Source organism: Lontra canadensis, unplaced genomic scaffold (assembly GCF_010015895.1).
Source record: "Lontra canadensis isolate GAN:19392208 unplaced genomic scaffold, GSC_riverotter_1.0 scaffold201, whole genome shotgun sequence".
NCBI lineage: Eukaryota > Metazoa > Chordata > Mammalia > Carnivora > Mustelidae > Lontra > Lontra canadensis.
Genome location: NW_022631195.1, coordinates 758,783 through 776,031, shown reverse-complemented (window position 1 = coordinate 776,031; position 17,249 = coordinate 758,783). Strand labels below are relative to the sequence as shown.

The window sequence follows — 17,249 nt, the reverse complement described above, 5'->3', positions numbered from 1 at the left end:
TCAGGTCATGATCCCAGGGTCCTGGGATAGAGCCCTGCATCAGCCTCCCTGCTCAGCCAGGAGCCTGCTTCTCCCTCTCCTACCTGCGTGTGTTCTATCTCTGTCTCTCTTAAAAGAAAAAAAAAGCGGGGGGGAGAGGGAGAGCCTGGGTAGCTCAGTTGTTAAGCATCTGCCTTTGGCTCAGGTCATGATCCCAGGGTCCTGGGATAGAGCCCTGCATCAGCCTCCCTGCTTAGAGGGAAGCCTGTTTCTCCCTTTCCCACTTCCCCTGCTTGTGTTCTCTCTCTCACTCTCTGTCAAATAAAAAAATAAAATATTTTTTAAAATATGCTTATTCTTTTATTTTAGAGAGAGACAGAGAGAGAGCACATGCCAGGTGAGGGACAGAGGAAGAGCGAGAAGAGAAGCAGATTTTCAGCTCAATCCCAAGACCCTGAGCCAAAACCAAGAGTCGGAGGGAGGCTTAACCGACTGAGCCACCCAGGCCCCCCAAGAAACTTCCTCTCTTTGGATATACTGCTAAGGGAATGAAATTAATGGCACCAAGGCGCACCACTCAGTAACAGACACACCGTAAAATACATCAGTACCCCTCCCCATTGCTCTCCTTTCCCTACTTCTGCCCTCACACAAGCCAGTAGATGCCCTGCTCCCTGTGGGGGTCCTATTCCTGAGCACCCGCTCACTTGGCCGTCCCGCCTCAGCCACTCCCCCTTCCCTGCCTCCTCCATACTCAGGGTGAGGATTTTTGCCAACACTGATCCTAGCACGATGCCACATCGCTGCTTACCCGTCCTCCTGCTGCCCGCAGCACCCAACACCTCCCACACGGGCTGTGTCAGCCTAGACCTGAAGCCCTTGCCGCTTCTCTCTCAGCCTTTTACATTCTAGGTGTCCTGGCCACCCAGAAACCCCAGGCCTGGGTTGAACTCTCAGCACCTCGCTTCTGCCTGTCCTCTGCAAGCGTGCCGCGTCCAGGCTCTCTGACTGGGGATGCCCACTCACTTAACAGCCCATTCCTGTTCCCATACCTCACCCAGGACACGCCCAACCTTCCAGCAAGTGAGCCAATATTCCCACTTTGTTCACGTGATGTATATGGAGTCAGTGCAAAATATTACCAGTTGTAGCCTCCAGCCTCCCTGCCATTTCCAGTGCATCAAGAGCAAGGGAAAACGTTCTGATTTTCATCCTTAGTGCGCACAGCATTTTTAAAAACCTGTTCAGGGGCACCTGGGTAGCTCGGTCAGTTGAGCGTCCGACTTTCGTTTTGGGTCAGGTCATAATCTCATGGGTCCTGGGATCAAGCTCCAAGCTGAGTAGGGAGACACTGTAAGTCTCACCCTCTGCCCCTACCCCCACTCACTTGTTCGCTCGCTTTAAAATAAATCTTATTTTAAAATGTTTTATTATTTTTTTATTATTGTTATGTTAATCACCATACAGTACATTGAAGAGTTTTTGATGATGATTCATTGTTTGCATATAACACCCAGTGCTCCCCAAAGTCCGTGCCCTCCTTAATGCCCACCACCGGGCTCACCCATTCCCCACCCCATTCTAACTGGTGTAAGGTGGTACCTCAATGTGGTTTTGATGTGAATTTTCCTGATGGTTAATGACGATGAACATTTTTCATGTGTCTGTTAGCCATTTGTATGTCTTCTTTGGAGAAGTGTCTGTTCATGTCTTCTGCCCATTTTCTGACGTGATTATCTGTTTTTTGGGTGTTGAGTTTGAGGAGCTCTTTATAGATCTTGGCTATCAGCCCTTTGTCTGTAGTGTCATTTGCGAATATCTTCTCCCATTCTGTGGGTTGTCTTTTTGTTTTGTTGACTGTTTCCTTTGCTGTGCAGGTTTTTATCTTGACAAAGTCCCAAAACTCCTTTTTTGCTTTTGTTTCCTTTGCCTTTGGAGATATGTCTTGAAAGAAGTTGCCGTGGCCAATGTCGAGGAGGTTACTGCCTATGTTCTCCTCTAGGATTTTGATGGATTCCTGCCTCACGTTGAGGTCTCACATCCATTTAGAGTTTATCTTTGTGTCTGGTATAAGAGAATGGTCAAGTTTCATTCTTCTGTATATAGCTGTCCAATTTTCCCAGAACTATTTATTGAAGAGACTGACTTTCTTCCCTTGGATATTTTTTCCTGCTTTGTCAAAGATTATTTGACCATAGAGTTGAGGGTTCATATCTGGGCTCTCTACTCTGTTCCACTGGTCTATGTGTCTGTTTTTGTGCCGGTACCTTGCTGTCTTGGTGATTACAGCTTTGTAATATAGCTTGAAATCAGGCAACATGATGCCACCAATTTTGTTTTTCTTTTTTAACATTTCCTTGGTGATTCAGGGTCTTTGCCGGTTCCATACAAATTTTAGGATTGTTTGTTCCAGCATTTTGAAAAATGCCATTGGCATTTTGATCAGGATGGCATTGAAAGTGTAGATAGCTCTGGGCAGTATAGACATCTTAACAATGTTTATTCTTCCGATCCACGAGCACGGAATGGTCTTCCATCTTTTTGTGTCTTCTTCAATTTCTTTCATGAGTGTTCTGTAGTTCCTCGAGTACAGATCCTTTACCTCTTTGGTTAGGTTTATTCCAAGGTATTTTGTCATTCTTGGTGCTACTGTAAAGGGAATCGATTCTCTAATTTCTCTTTCTACAGTTTCATTGTTAGTGTATAAGAAAGCAGCTGATTTCTGTACATTGACTTCGTATCCTGCCATTTTACTGAACGGCTGTATGAGTTCTAGCAGTTTGGGCGTGGAGTCTCATGGGTTTTCCACATAGAGTATCATGTCATCTGCAAAGAGAGAGCATTTGACTTCTTCTTTGCCAATTTGAGTACCTTATATTTCTCTTTGTTGTCTGACTGCTGTTGCCAGGACTTCTAGTGCTATGTGCAACAAGACTGGCAAGAGTGGGCACCCTTGTGTTCCTGGGAAGGCTCTCACCTTTTCCCCACTGAGAATGATATTCGCTGTGGGTTTTTCATAGATGGGTGTTATGAAGTTGAGGAATGTTCCCTCTATCCCTATACTCTGGAGAGTTTTAATCAGGAACGGGTGCTGTACTTTGTCAAATGCTTTTTCTGCATCAATTGAGAGGACCATGCGGTTCTTGTCTTTATTTATGGGTTCTATCACATCGATTGATTTGCAGTATTAAGCCACCCTTGCATCCCAGGGACAAATCCCACCTGGTCATGATAGATACCCTTTTAATGTACTGTTGGATCCTACTAGCTAGGATCTTGTTGAGAATCTTGGCATCCGTATTCATTAGGGTATTAATCTGAAATTCTCCTTTTTGATGGGGTCTTTGCCCGGTTTCGGGTGGCTCAGTCAGTTGAGTGTCCAACTTTGGTTTTGGCTCAGGTCATGGTCTCGCGGGTTCTGGGATCAAGCTCCAAGCTCAGCGGGGAGTCCGCTCTAAGATTCTCACCCTCTGCCCCTCCTCCCACCCCACTTACTCCCTCACTCTCTCTAAAATAAATAAATCTTTAAAAAAACAAAAACTGTTCATGGAGGGAATAGAATCAAAATCCTCCCATATAACTCAGGGAGTTATAGACCGATTAATCAATAGTGTTGAAACAGCAAATTAAACACTCAGGGAAAACACTAGCCTCCCCACACCTCTCCTTATCCCTTATCCTCTCCTTATCCCAACACGAACTATAGATGCACATAGGAGTTAAATGGAAAGATGAAATATGGGGTGCCTGAATGGCTCGGTGGGTTAAAGCCTCTGCCTTCGGCTCAGGTCATGGTCTCAGGGTCCTGGGATCGAGCCCCGCATCGGGCTCTCTGCTCAGCGGGGAGCCTGCTTCCTCCTCTCTCTCTGCCTGCCTCTCTGCCTGCTTGTGCTTGTGCTCTGTCTGTCAAATAAATAAATAAAATCTTTAAAAAGAAAAAAAAGAAAGATGAAATGTTAAAGTCCAAATAGGAAGCACACATAAACCTTCTATAGTCTTAAAGTAGGAAAGGACGTGCTACGCCAGACACAAAAACCCAGACACGTTAACGAACACTGTTCAGTTTGACTATCAAAAAAGAGTCAAGTTTCTGAGTCAAAAGACACATAAAATTTGACAACCGTGTGCACAGTTACACCTCTGCGCACAACCGTACGTGCTCACACACCTGGTCCGACCGCCAGAGCCGGTCAATAAGTGACAAAGCAGCACAAATCACTCATCACACACGCAAGAGGTTGCACGGCGGGAGGCTGGCACACGGCAAGCCCGGCGGGCAGCGGCGGTCGTCCTGGGGGTGAGGGCCAGCAGAGCCTGTGGGGCACTTGCCGCCGGCCCAAACAGTCACACCCGCGACGGGATCCCCCCCATTTTGAAACCGTCACACAAGCGCAAGCACGGGAGCGTGGCAGGGAGCGGAGCTTGTAGAGTCTAGAGCTCGACCGCCCGGTGGAAAAGTGAAGAGCGCGCGGCCGAACAAGGCCAGCGGGAGACAGCCCGTCCGCACCAGCGCCGCAGGTCAGGTGACCTGTGTGTGACGCGAGACACGCTGAGACAGCACAGACTGCTGCTCTCTGCGGAGACAAACCCACGTGAGCAGGTCGCTGGAGGCAAACCAGGACAAACGCCCCGTGGGGTAAGAGGGTGCAGGGACAAGGAAGGCTCTGCGCCCCGAAGGCGCCCTCGTCTTGCAGGAAGCGTGTGCCGAGCATGGACTGGCCGGCCAGCACCTCAGAGGCTCCGTCTGGTTTAGTACACAGAGCCCAGCAGGTTGGAGAGGAACCCACTGCTCGTTAGTGGCTAGCTACCAGCACAGCAGGACTCGCCCAGGACCGGCTCCCACAGGCTCCACCCTCCGCCCGTGCTGTGGCGCAGACCACACAGGTCAAAGGCATGGTCGAGGAGGGCCTCCCCCACTGCATCCTACACTTCGTAGCCGAGTGCAGCAGCAGCTTCTTCCTCATTCACCTGGACAGGCGTTCCACCACATCTAGGAAGCCGACCAGGCGCCGTCTGAGCCCGCGGAGTCCAAGCCCTTGGCTTGGAGGACACCCACGTGTATCATGGCTGCCACGCGACATGGCAGAGGCTAACAGAGGTGCTGGGCCAACTGCTCCAAGTCCAAGGTGGGTCAGGAGGAGGCATGGGAGGTGAGGAGGCCACAGACACCACTGCCCAGAGGAAGCCACGCGCCTGTCTAAGGGTCAGGCCACTGTGTGGGGTCACGGGAATGACCCAGCCCTGCAGCAGGCCCCAGGACCCTCTCTTCTGGCACAGGAGCCAGAGAAGAATCCACTTCCAGAGTCACCAACAAGAATCTGGGTTGAGAATCTAGGGAAGACAGTTCAACAGTTCATTGCTCACCATCCCTCGGGAACACTATTTCTCAACCCAGGCCGTCCCAAGCTGGGTCACTGGGTTCACACGGAAACCCCCAGAGCCACGTGGCCCTCCAGCTCGGTGAAGAAATCCCAGTCCTCGTAACTCCAGGGCCAGTATGCCCTGAGCACTGGCCAGGCACCCACAAGAGTCACAGGGGCTTTCTGGGACCTACCTCAAGGAGACTGAATGATTCAGCCCACGGAAGAGGCTCATGAGGTCTGCAGCGGCTGGTCACACGCTCGCCGTGACCGGACCGCTTACCTGGGCCTCAGCGGACCCTGGTCTGAGTGCAGACACCGTGTCTGCACATGGGACTAGCGGGGAACGCAAGCATGCATGAGCCCCCCAGTTTCCACCTCTGATCTACGGCCGTCCCTCGGGAGGCAGCAACCAGCCCTGGGCGGTGAGAAACAGCGCGACGCAGGTCCCAGCAAGGCAGCCAGCCTGAATACTGGTTTCAAGGTAACCAAGGGAGCTCAACTCAGTCATTCCACTCCAACACCACAGAGAGACCAGAGATACCTGCTCACTTGAACCACCACAGCCTGAGGCCTGGAAGTAAAGACCCTGCTGACAGCAGCATCCCCAGACCCCTTGGGCGCCAGAACTACAGGCGTGAGATGTAGCCGCGTCACGATCAAGCCACTGCTGGAGGGTCCACAACTGACAACTCCCACGTGGGTCTCCCGGGGCCCAGTGCCCGCTGGGTATCTCCATCTGGACCCCTCAAACCCAACAGCTCCAATGCTCACCTCGCCTTCTTCACCCGACCTCTCCCTGGCCCCCAACACACCTGCCTCTTTTCCTGCATCATCACGCACTCAGCGGTGGGGTCAGGAACCAGCATCACCGCTCCTGCTCCTCTGTCTCCCTCCCCACACCTGACCCTCTTCTCCACCCCCCACCACCATCCCTTTCAGAAGTGGTCCCTGCCTCCAAGACTGTGCCCGCAGAGCCAGCCTCCACCCCAACCCCAACCCCACCTGCTCCCGGCACCAGCCAGCCACTGCAGCCACGTCCCCAGGCAAGGCCAGTCCTCCGGTTCCCCCACCAGACCCACGGCCCCCACCCCACCCCTCTGACTCACTTCACGGCTCTGGAGCCGACCAGCCCCGCGCCCCCCTCCACCGGGCTGGCAAAGCGAAGGTCTGCAAGCGTGCGGTCGGGAACAGAGCCCTGTCCTCAGGCCCTGGCGCTGCACTGCAGCCGTGCTGGCGCTGCAGGAAGCCGGGAGCCCCGGCACTCGGGCCTCGGAGCCGGGGGCCGCGGGCCGGCCTGGCCCAGCACCACCTGGCCCTCACCCTGACCTGCCGGCTTCACGACCTGGCCGCTGCGCCCAGCAGTCCCCGCGGCGTCCGGACACACCAGTCCCTGCGCCGGACCGCCTCCCCCGACGCCCGCGGCCAACGGGAAGGGGCCTCTCCGAGTTCAGGTTCTGCTTCCCGTAGAGGGCAGTCCGCCGTGCCCGGGGCGCACCTCAGGCCCCCGCACCCCGCGCCGGCGTGGGGCAGAAGGGGCGCGGCCGGGTCCCGGGCCTCTTCCGGGCTGCGGCGCCGGCTCCTCGGCCGCGCCGGGCGCACCTGGGCCCCGGCCGGGGGGCGGGCTCGGCCCCGCGACGCCCAGGACCCTCCTCGCGCTCGCCCGCTGACCTTGGGGACGCGCCTCCCGACTCGGCTTCCCACGAGGACCCGGCCGACGGCGCGGACCCCAGAGTCTCCGGCCGCGGCTCCCCCGACGGACCCCTCTCCGAGCGAGCGCCGCCGGTCCCCGGGAGCCGCTTTACCTGAGGAGCTGCCGCCCCGGCCCGGGCACCGCCCTCCCAGCCTGCCCCGCCCGGAGTGGTGGGCTGGGTCGCACGCCGAGCCCGCCCCCGCCACCCTCCCCAACCGCGGTCCGGCGCGCGGCAGCCCGGCCCCGCCCCCAGGCGATCTCTGCGCTCATTGGCCAGAGACGCGTCCCTCTCTCGCTCTCCCTCTCTCCACCCCGCCCACCGGGCCCCTGCGAGCGGGAGTGCGCAAACTCCGCCTCACGATCGGCCCCGCCCCCCGGCCGTCTGAAGACCTCGACTCCCGACCGTTGTGCGCGAGCGCGGCCTCCCGCTGGCCGTAAGGGACGCGGCCGGTCAGTGCGCAGGCGCGGGGCGTGCACGTCCCGCTTCCCCGCGCGGCTCCCGGCCCTCTCCGCCTTTCTGCTCTTGTCCGCCTCCGACCCTGACCTGGCGGAGGCGCGGGCGCGCGCATCCCGCGCCGCACGGCAGGAACGCATCGGCCTCGCGGGCTCGGCGCGCCACTGCGCTCAGAGCCAGGCCCCTCGCAAACACGCGCCTGTCCAGGGACACACGCCGGGTGGGCCCGACCTGGACACACGCGGGCCCTCTCCCGCTCCGCTACCGCTCACGCAGGAACGCACATGCGGCGCTCCCGGCCAACCCCCGGAGACCCTGCGGCCGCCGACCCCCGAGAGAGCAGAGACGAGTTCCGTGGGCCGACCGGGGGTCGGGATGAGCCGGGGCGCTGCAGAGGGCGCGGAACAGGCAACAGTAAGACAGGCGAAGCGCTGTGAAGTGGCGCCGCCGGGGGACGGAGGAGGATCAGGAGGATCGGACTCCGAGGGAAGCAGCTGGCGGGGGGCTGCGATCTGCACAAGGCACGGCGGCACGGGCACAGCCTCGCAGGCTGAAGTCATCTAGGCACGTTTGCAGACGGAGAAAAAGGCGGGCATCGCCACAGCTCAGGAAGCGAGAAGGGCCCTCTGAGAAGGAAGTGGTCGGCAGCCTTACGCCCAGGCCTAGCCCGCGTCTTCAACTTGCAGCGAGCTGTGGCTGATGGCCTGAGGGTGCAGCGTGGGGCCCTGGGGGCACACACTGGGGCAGTGGAAGCTGCACAGTGCAGGGAGGGACATTCCCTTCCCCACGAGGGAAGGGGATCAGCCCTTTTCTGTTGCAGGGAGAGAGCCCAGAAGACAGAGACAGAAGGCTGACGGTGAGATGCTCTGCCGATGGGGCCTGGTCCCTCGGGAAGAGCCCAACCACCCCCGACCCCCACATAGAAAGCAGAAGTTGCTAGGGCAGGAGGCGGGCCTTTTCGAAGATCCCGTCTGAAGGATTCACTTTCCTGCCCCAAGCCCTGCCTCCGGACATGGCCAGTGTGCAGCAGCCCTGCTGGCTCTGTCCCATCCCCAGCCTTAGCCAGACGTCACTCCCCAAGGGCACAAGCCACTCCACCAAACACCACAGCTGTCATTTTATTACACTCTTGATGCCCGTCTCCGTCTGAGCTCTAGGAGAGAAAGGCCCATGTCTGTGATTTGCTTCCTTTTTTTTTTTAAGATTTTATTTATTTGTCAGAGAGAGAGGGAGAGAGAGCGAGCACAGGCAGACAGAATGGCAGGCAGAGGCAGAGGGAGAAGCAGGCTCCCCGCCGAGCAAGGAGCCCGATGTGGGACTCGATCCCAGGACGCTGGGATCATGACCTGAGCCGAAGGCAGCTGCTTAACCAACTGAGCCACCCAGGCGTCCCTGTGATTTGCTTCCAAGTGCTCCGCACCAAGCCCCGCACATGATGGGGCTCAATGCGTCTCATAATGCGGGGGTGGCCGAGAGCGCAGTGAAGGAGGAGGGCACGAAAGACTCTGCAAAGGGAGAGTGCCCAGAGCTGGTGACCGTTCAACGTCCTGCCTGTCTCCACACGATTCTCGTGGCTTCCTGTTCCGTTCTGGCACCGGGGGGGAGCCGGAAGGTGACAGCCAACACGGTTCCCAGGCTCCCCAGTCGCAGTGCGCAGGCGCACGCACCTCTGGCCGGACCCACCCCATCTTCCCTTTCACTGCACCAGCCCCCCAACACCTGAGTAATAACCCCTCTGCTTGAAATCCAGAGGTTTCTCTTCCCCAACCTGCACATCAGCAATGCAGAAAGTCTGTCCATATTTTATATCCCAGGCAGTTTGACTAGCAAGGGCAGCGGGTGAGTGAGGGAACACATGACACAAACCTTGCTCTAAAGCAGCTCATCCTCCTCTCACCTAGCAGGACTAGGAGAACATCTGTCCTACCAGACCATTCCCAGGCCTTCAAGGTCACAGGCACACCATGACCACTGCAGATCCCCACAGGGAACAAGCCTCCACCAAGAGCCAGGCCCTCCCAGGACACCTGCATGACAGCAGACCAGCAGCCACCAAGCCAGCTAGCTCAGAGCGGAGAGACCACATATGTGCACCTCGATGGGCCAAATTCTCACCTGTAGAACTTGGCTGTGGTTTGCGATCATGGATGAGAACGCCTACTGCAGGGATGGCTGTGTCAGGTGTGGCCTGTAGACGGGAGGCAGGGACTGAGGGGGTGTGGCCACTCCGTGCCGCTTAGCACCTTGTCGGCCACACAGTAGATGCTCATTAACATCGTCTGCTACTCCCTGTGGCAACAGTGCCCCCAGAAGGCTCTGCAGGCCAGAAGTCAGGGGTCGTGTTGGCTTTCCTCTCCTAGAGCCCAGACTGGAAACCCTTGCTTGCCTTGGAAATGGGCCATCAAGTCTGAAGAGCGCTCTGGGGGCAAGGCCAGGATCAGCGGACCTGGCGGCCTCCACACTACCCTCACAAGGGAAGAGGGGCACGCACCAGCGCACGCTGGGTTTTCTTTCCCCTTCTTTGTATACTTAGAAGCCCTGCTTACCTTCCCTCGCCCACCCTCTCCACACGCTTCTTGAGGGGTCTTTTGTGACTAGTCACATAAGGCCTCACGCTGCCTTGGGGATTCTCACCCCACAAGGAGCAGGCCCCATGCAAGATGAGGATAGTTCCAGCAAGACGTTCTCAGAGAAGGCAAGCCCTGGGGGACAGAACACCCCTCTTTGAGGGCACAATGCAAGAGCAGCTCTAGAACCTCCGTTCTGGAATCTGCCCCTGCTTTCCCAGAGCCTGCCTCGACCCACACCAGTCCACGGCTGCGTTCACTTCCCACTCCGAGCTCTCAGCCCTGGTCACTCCCCTGCCTCTGCCCCAGTCCCAGAAAGACTTCAGAAACGGGGGTGCAGCCTCGAGGGGCCCAGGAGCCTCCTCCGGCCCTGTTGCCCTAGCCCTTCTGATCCCGGTCAGGCCTCTGCCCCGCCCCCTGCTCCTCCCACCCAAGGCCCCGCCCCCTCCCGTGGCACCCCGCCCTTCATGAAGGGCAGTGCCCGGCGAAAGCTGGACCAGCAAAACTTCATGGAGCAGGTGCGCGAATGCAGGGACAACGGCTACCTGCTCTCTTCCAGGAAGATTGGCTCTGGGGCCTTCTCCAAAGTCTACCTGGCCTACGCCACACATGAGCGCATGCGGCACAACCCCAAGCTGGCCTCCGACCTGCGAGGCAAGCACCATGCCATGGTGAGGCAGGCCCGTATCCTCCCATGGGTGCAGACAGCAGGCTAACCCCAGCGGTCCCCATGCCCCATGCCCCACTGAGGCACCTCCCTGCTGTGCCAGCTCCCTCCTGCTCTGGTGTCCTCCCAAGAACCTGCAAGCTGGCCACTCCCAGCTCCAGAACCCCTGGAGCATATCAGAGCCAGGAGGGAAGGGGAAGGTCTCTCTAGACCCCCAGGGATTCTGAGGGATTCTGCTTCCCAGCCTCGCCCCAGTCAAGCTCAGCAGTGTGCACAAAGGACATGGGGCTTGTTCACATCCCCGTTCAGGGGCTGTGGCCTACACACAAGGGCCACCCTCTGCCCCTGCAGGTGGCTATCAAGATCATCTCCACGGCTGAGGCCCCCATGGAGTTCTCCCAGAAGTTCTTGCCCCGTGAGATATCATCCCTCAATGCTACCTACAAGCACCTGAATGTGGTAGGCAGAGACCCCGACATGGCCCGTGCCCATCCTGTCCAAGAGCACCCCCTTTCCCACCAGGGACCCTGATGCTTGGGGCCCAGCCCCATCTTAAGCCCCTGCTCCAGTGCCCTGGACAAGCCCTCCTTGGGTGATGGCAGGCTGGGGACGGGCTCTGGCAGGTGCAGCTCTATGAGACCTACCACAACAGCCAGCGCTCCTACTTGGTGCTGGAGTTGGCGGCCCGCGGGGACTTGCTGGAGCACATCAACGCCGTGTCAGGCCACCGCTGCCGCCCAGGGCTGGAAGAGGAGGAGGCCCGTGGGCTGTTCTGGCAGCTGGTCAGTGCCGTGGCCCATTGCCACAGCTCTGGCATTGTGCACAGGTGAGGGGGTGCCCCCACCACCTGTCCCCCCCGACCCCCGCATGGAGAGGCCCAATGAGCCCAGGACCAGCCCTGCTTCCCCTTCCCTACGCAGGGATCTCAAGTGTGAGAACATCCTGCTGGACGACCACGGCCTCCTAAAGCTGACCGGTGAGCCTGTGGCCCGGCCCCACCCCTGCCCTAACCCACCCTGACTCACAGCCCCAGCCTTCAGCTTCTCCGGGAGGCCCGCCCACGCTCAGCCGCTATACCGGCTAGGACTCCAGCCTCTACTCTTGACTGCTTCAGGCTTTTTTCAATTTTTGTGGCTTTAAAGACCCGTTTATTTATTTGAAAGAAAGAGAGAGAGGAGGACCAGAGGGAGAGGGCGAATCCTGAAGCAGGCTCCGGGCTGAGTGTGAAGCCGGATTCAGACCCCGGGGCTCTATCCCAGGACCCTGAGATCGTGACCTGAGCCGAAACCAAGAGTGGGCTGCTCAGGTGACTGAGTCCCCCAGGCGCCCCCCCCTTCAGACTTGACCCCAACCTGACTTGACCTTTGACCCTCCCAGGAGGCCCAGCCCCACGCTGGCCCCCACCTGTGCTTGGGACACGCACCCACTCTGCATCTGCCCCACGGCCCCCTCTCCTGAGCCCAACATCCCTTCCCCTCCTGCCCCCCACCCCCGGCACCACGCGCCCCCACAGACTTTGGCTTCGCCAACCGCTCGGGCCTCAAGGACTCGCTGCTGAGCACCTTCTGCGGCTCTGTGGCTTACGCAGCCCCCGAGATCCTCATGAGCAAGAAGTACAACGGGGAGCAGGCTGACCTGTGGAGCCTGTGAGTGGCCCCCTGGCACAGGCAGGACCGTGGGAGGGCAGGAAGGGTGCAGGCCCTGAGCCGCCCGTGTCCCCAGGGGTGTCATCCTCTATGCCATGGTGGCCGGGAAGTTGCCCTTCAAGGAGCATCAGCCACACCGCGTGCTGCACCTCATGCGCCAAGGCCCAGCCTTCAGGCCCGGCATGTCCCCAGGTGAGCCAGAGCACGGGTCCCCCCCAAGTCCTGGCAAGAAAGATCTGGGTCCAGGGGCGCCTGAGGAGCTCCCTCGCTGTGTTTGGCTCAGGTCACGATCCTGGGGTCCTGGGATTGAGTCCTGCATTGGGTTCCCTGCTCAGTGGGGGGCCTGCTTCTCCCGCTGCCCCTCCTCCTGCTCATGCTCTCTTTCCCAAATAAAATCTTAGGGAGAGACTGGGTCCAGAGACCAGTCATTATCCCCAGTGAGGGGAGTGGCGGGGGCATGGGGGCTGAGCTGGCATCCCACCCCTGTCCGGGCTGGTAAATGGACGGCAGCATAGAGATGAGAGGGCAGCGGAGCTGGGGGTGGCACAGACTCAGTCTCTTGTCTGGAAAGCAACGGTCCCGCGGACTCTGAGCTCTGCACCGGCCCAGGGTACACCTCCTTACCTCTCGGTGCCTCCATCTCATGATTGGAGAAGCACGGACTCCCTGCACGTGTTCGGGTGACTGCACGGGATACGTCCCCCAAACTACCCAGCACTGCTGACAGTCACGGGCACGGGCAAGAGTGGCCAGTGGGAGGCCACAGCTGCGAGCCCTTGCCCACAGAGTGCCAGGACCTGATCCGGGGCCTGCTACAGCTAAGGCCGCGCGCACGCCTGGATCTGCAACAGGTGGCCGCCCACTGCTGGATGCTGCCCGCCACGCATGCGCTCTTCCGCACCATGCGCGGCTCTTCGCCAGGTGGGCGGGGCCCCAGCAGGGCGGGCGGGGACTTTGCTGCTCAACGGCCCTTCTTATTCCCCATGGCTGTCAGTTGCAGTGAAGCCAGCCGAGTCACAACTGCCCGCAACCCTGCATCCCACGGAGCCTGGCAGAGACTCAGAGCGGCGCCTGCAGCTCCGGCGCCCTCACCACAGAGGGACTCACCGTGGGAATGCTTCTGGCCTGAGCCCCCAGAGGGAGTCCCAAGAAGAGGTGCAGGATCTGCTCAGCGGGAGCTCCGGAGCATGGCGGTAGCCAGCCTGGGGGTGGGCGCCTCCGGGTAGCCACTATCCCTGAGATCCACGTTTGCCGTCAGGACCACGCCTGAGCACTGCCTGGGCACCCAAGGATGGGTAGGCCAGATAAAGCATTTATTTTACGGAGGGGATGCTCGCGTGTCAGTGCAGGAAGGGGCAGCCAGCCACGGGGAAGCCGGTAGCGCTCCCCAGCCGGGGAGAACACGAATCCACACGCCTCCACGCCACAGCTTTAATCGGGAGGAGGAGAAAAATACAGGGGGTACGAGAGAGGAAGGAGACCCCTCGTTTCCGGGATGCACCCAGGCTTGATGGGAGGAATGGAAGTGGATCTCCAGCTCTGGAGGCAGTGACAGGACTGAGGGCACATGTTGAGAGGGTGCTGGAACACTCAGGGCGTCAGGCTGCACTCCTGTGCCAGAGTGCAAAGGAGTCCTACCCCGGAGACGGTGGCAGGAAGGGAGCAGGGCACGGGGAGGGCCATGTGGACAGCCTACAAGGCTTGGCAGCTGCAGAACACAGGAGCCCACATAAGGAGCTGGGGGAAAACAAGTTTCTTGGACCCACTGGGGCTCCAAGGAGACAGAGGGTGCTAAGGAAAAAGGCTGGGCAAAGAGTGAGGCTGCAGGCGCACCGGGGAGGCAAGGGGCTATGCAACTCAAGGAAACTGACCACGGCTAGAGCATAGTTAGTGCAGACGTAGCTTGTCACATCAGTTCTGGGCTGGACAAACTAGCAAGGGGCTGAGGGCAGTCTCGGGACACAGGCGGAGCAGGATGGTGGAGAGGAGGCAGACAGCACCCAGCAAGTGCTCCAAGGACAAACCAGGGGCAGCAGCCCTAGGAGATCCCAGAACAGGCTGAGGCTGGTGACAGTCACAAGATGTCAGTCCTCTGAGGCTGGATCTCAGGCAGGGCTAGCTAAGGACCCCAGAATGGAAGGTGCGGTGTGGGACTGGCAGCAAAGGGCCCTGCTTACACCTGGATGCCCAGACCTCTGTAGTGCCCTCAGAGGTTGCTCAGGCTTGTACTGGTTTCTGCCCAGCCCCGTCGGCTATCTCCTGGAAGTGCCTGAGAGTCGCAGAGCCTGACTAGCTCGTGCTGACCAGTGCTGGTCTGAACAACCTGTGCTGCAGGAAGCAACGGGGAGTGAAGCGCCCTGACACCCCACGTTTACTGCACATTCATCCCAGACGCCCCACCCTGAGCCTAAGTGTAGCCACGCCTTTCAGCGGGGAACAGTGCTCTGAGCAAGGAGACCCGGAGGCCTGCAGGTGGCTGCAGGAAGGCCTGGACGGATGGGCTGGCCAAGGTGGGCCTGGAGCTGGGGGTGGGGAGCCAGGGCCTCAGGTAGGTGTAGCCCCCTCTGTTTGTGGTTCCGGGGCCGGCTCCTCTGGCTGCCCCCAGGTGTGCTCCTCCCGCTCCTGGTGGTCCAGCTGCTGCAGCCGCCTCTCCACATCCTCAGGCACCTGTACCTCCAGCAGGTTTTCCATGCCCGGCTCTGGCTCATCCCCAATGAGCACCTGTCGGCAGGGGAGGGAGGTGAGCACCTGGCCGCCCCCCCCACAGACATCCATACCTGTTCTCCATACACGCTGCTCCCACCTGAATGAGTTTCTCACAAGCCCCCTGCACGTCGGGCTCTGGCTCCCAGCTGTGTAGCTCACGCAAGATCAGGTAGGCTCCCTGGCGCCTCACCTGCTGGCGCCCAGCGGCCGTGGCTGTCAGCTGCAACAGGGCAGAGAGCATGCAGAGGTTGAGGTGTGGGGATACTGGGGAGTGGCACTGGCACAGGACCCCTGCTCACCAGCATGACGGCCTCCACCAGCATCTTGCGGATGTCAGCATCGGGCTCCCGCTGCTTGTCTGGGGGCAGGTACTGCAGATCCACTGGCAGCCCTAGAGGTGGGTGTGGGAGTTGGGGCTGCCTGCACTGGGCAGCTGAACCCTGCCTTTGTAAATCCCATCTGTGTTCAGCATCTCCCCGCTGGAAGGTTTCTGGAAGGGTCCTGATCTGTGCACCTGCCTGCCCTCTAGGGGCCTCCCCCCCCCACTCACCCAGCCACCCCTGAGGCTCCACCAAAGCCACTCACGCTCCATCTCCTCCTCAGAGAAGTCCTCAGGCCCAGCCAAGGGCAGCAGCAAGAAGGGGAGAATGTCCACCTGGGGCCCAAGCAACCACTCGTGGTGTCCTGAGGGGAAGACAGAAACGGGAGCCAGTCTGGGGGGGAGGGGTCCAAAGTGGTCTCTTTGCCCCAGCCCACCCCCCAACCGCAACCCCTCCACCCCCATCACCACTCACGATGCTCGAAGCAGCAGTTTCGGAGAGTCCCCACTACCCCGCCCCTGCGCACCGAGGAGTCTGGGAATTGGGCAAGGGGCAGCAGCCGCTGGACTACGCACCTGGGGGGAGGGACCACTCAGTGCCGTCCCCGTTCACTTGCACCCCCTCCCCGCGGGCGCCCCGGGCTTCACCTCTCGCGGTCCAGCAGGAACGCCCGCGCCGCGGGACGCTGGCTGAGGTTGGAGAGCACTGGCCCCAGGTAATGCAGGGGCGCCCGGGGGTTGTAGTCGGGCGTGCACAGCGCGTGCACCAGCCGCTCCAGGCCTGGCCCTCCCGGCTCCTCAGCCGCCAGCGCGGCCATCAGCGCGTCACACGGCGCCGGCTCGCGGCTGAGGTTGGCCAGCACGGCGGCCGCCTCCTCGGCCCAGGGCCACTCTGGGTCCAACGCGCGGCCCAGCAGGCGGGCAGGCAGCGCGGGCTCGGCCTCCAGGAGCGGATCGTGCAGGCCGGGCTCGGCAGCCAGGTTGACGAGCGCACGAGCGGCGTCGCGGGCCGGGGCCGGGGCCGCGGCCGCCGCCAGCTCGACCAGCGCCCGCAGCAGCGCCGCCTGGCCGGCCAGCAGCGCCCGACCGGACCCGGAGCCGGTCAGCGCCAGCACGTGCCGCACCGCCTCCGCCTGCAGGTCCGCCCGCGCCGCGGGCGCCAGGAAGAGCAGCAGCTTCGCCACCTCCGCCTCCACGCCGGCCTCCGGCATCGGCGACCCTGCGGGAGCTAGCCCATCAGCCGACGCTCCGGTGCGAATCCCGGCCTCCCCCATGCCTGCTGGTGCCCGCGGATCACCCACGCCGCCGCCGGCACCGAGAACCCGCCCATCAGGGGAACGGAAGCCGCAGCCGCCAATCAGAGGCTGCCGACTGTGCGCGCGGGGCGGGGTCGGCGTGCGGAGGCGGGGCCACGCCGAGGCCCGGGGCATTGTGGTCCGGGAGCCCAGCCAAAGCGGGGGCGGGAGCCGCGGGGGGGCGGGGCAGGCGCGCGGACCGAAGCCGGGAATCCCCGGTGTGACCTCGGTCCGCGGGCCGGCCAGACCCGGGGGAGAGAGTTCCTGTCGCTGGAAGAGTCACGTCATAAATTACTTTAATGGACTTTCTAAGGTTAGAGCAGCCTGTGTTTCCGGAGCAACCCCAGTCTGGTAGTGAGAATGCTTACATTTTAATACGTTGTTGTACTCGGTTTGCTAACATTTTGTTTAGAATTTTTGCATCCGGGTCTGTAGTTTTCATATAAAGCCCTGGTTTTCTTATCGGGGTAGTACTGGCCTCAGAAGGATTGGGGAAGCGTTCCCTCTTCTTCCGTTTTCGGGAGGACTTTGTGAAACTAGCATTTCTTCATTGAGTGGTTGGT

General features: G+C 60.0%; 2 protein-coding genes across 2 annotated transcripts; one reads left to right on the top strand and one right to left on the bottom strand.

Annotated features, from left to right (window-relative positions):
* The first annotated feature begins 10,406 nt into the window (after window positions 1-10,406).
* Window positions 10,407-13,563, top strand: LOC116861616 (testis-specific serine/threonine-protein kinase 5-like). Its single transcript, XM_032848337.1, has 8 exons — window positions 10,407-10,724; window positions 11,072-11,179; window positions 11,344-11,546; window positions 11,641-11,696; window positions 12,234-12,366; window positions 12,443-12,558; window positions 13,153-13,287; window positions 13,361-13,563. The coding sequence occupies exons 1-8, from the start codon at window positions 10,521-10,523 to the stop codon at window positions 13,561-13,563; spliced, it is 1,158 nt and encodes a 385-aa protein (XP_032704228.1). The 5' UTR covers window positions 10,407-10,520.
* Window positions 13,564-14,852: 1,289 nt separating this feature from the next.
* On the bottom strand, window positions 14,853-16,687 carry HGH1 (HGH1 homolog). Its single transcript, XM_032848341.1, has 6 exons — window positions 16,040-16,687; window positions 15,867-15,967; window positions 15,658-15,756; window positions 15,372-15,463; window positions 15,170-15,292; window positions 14,853-15,087 (listed from the first exon to the last, which is right to left on the bottom strand). Exons 1-6 carry the CDS (start codon window positions 16,663-16,665, stop codon window positions 14,911-14,913), a joined length of 1,218 nt encoding a protein of 405 aa, XP_032704232.1. The 5' UTR covers window positions 16,666-16,687; the 3' UTR covers window positions 14,853-14,910.
* Window positions 16,688-17,249: the final 562 nt, after the last annotated feature.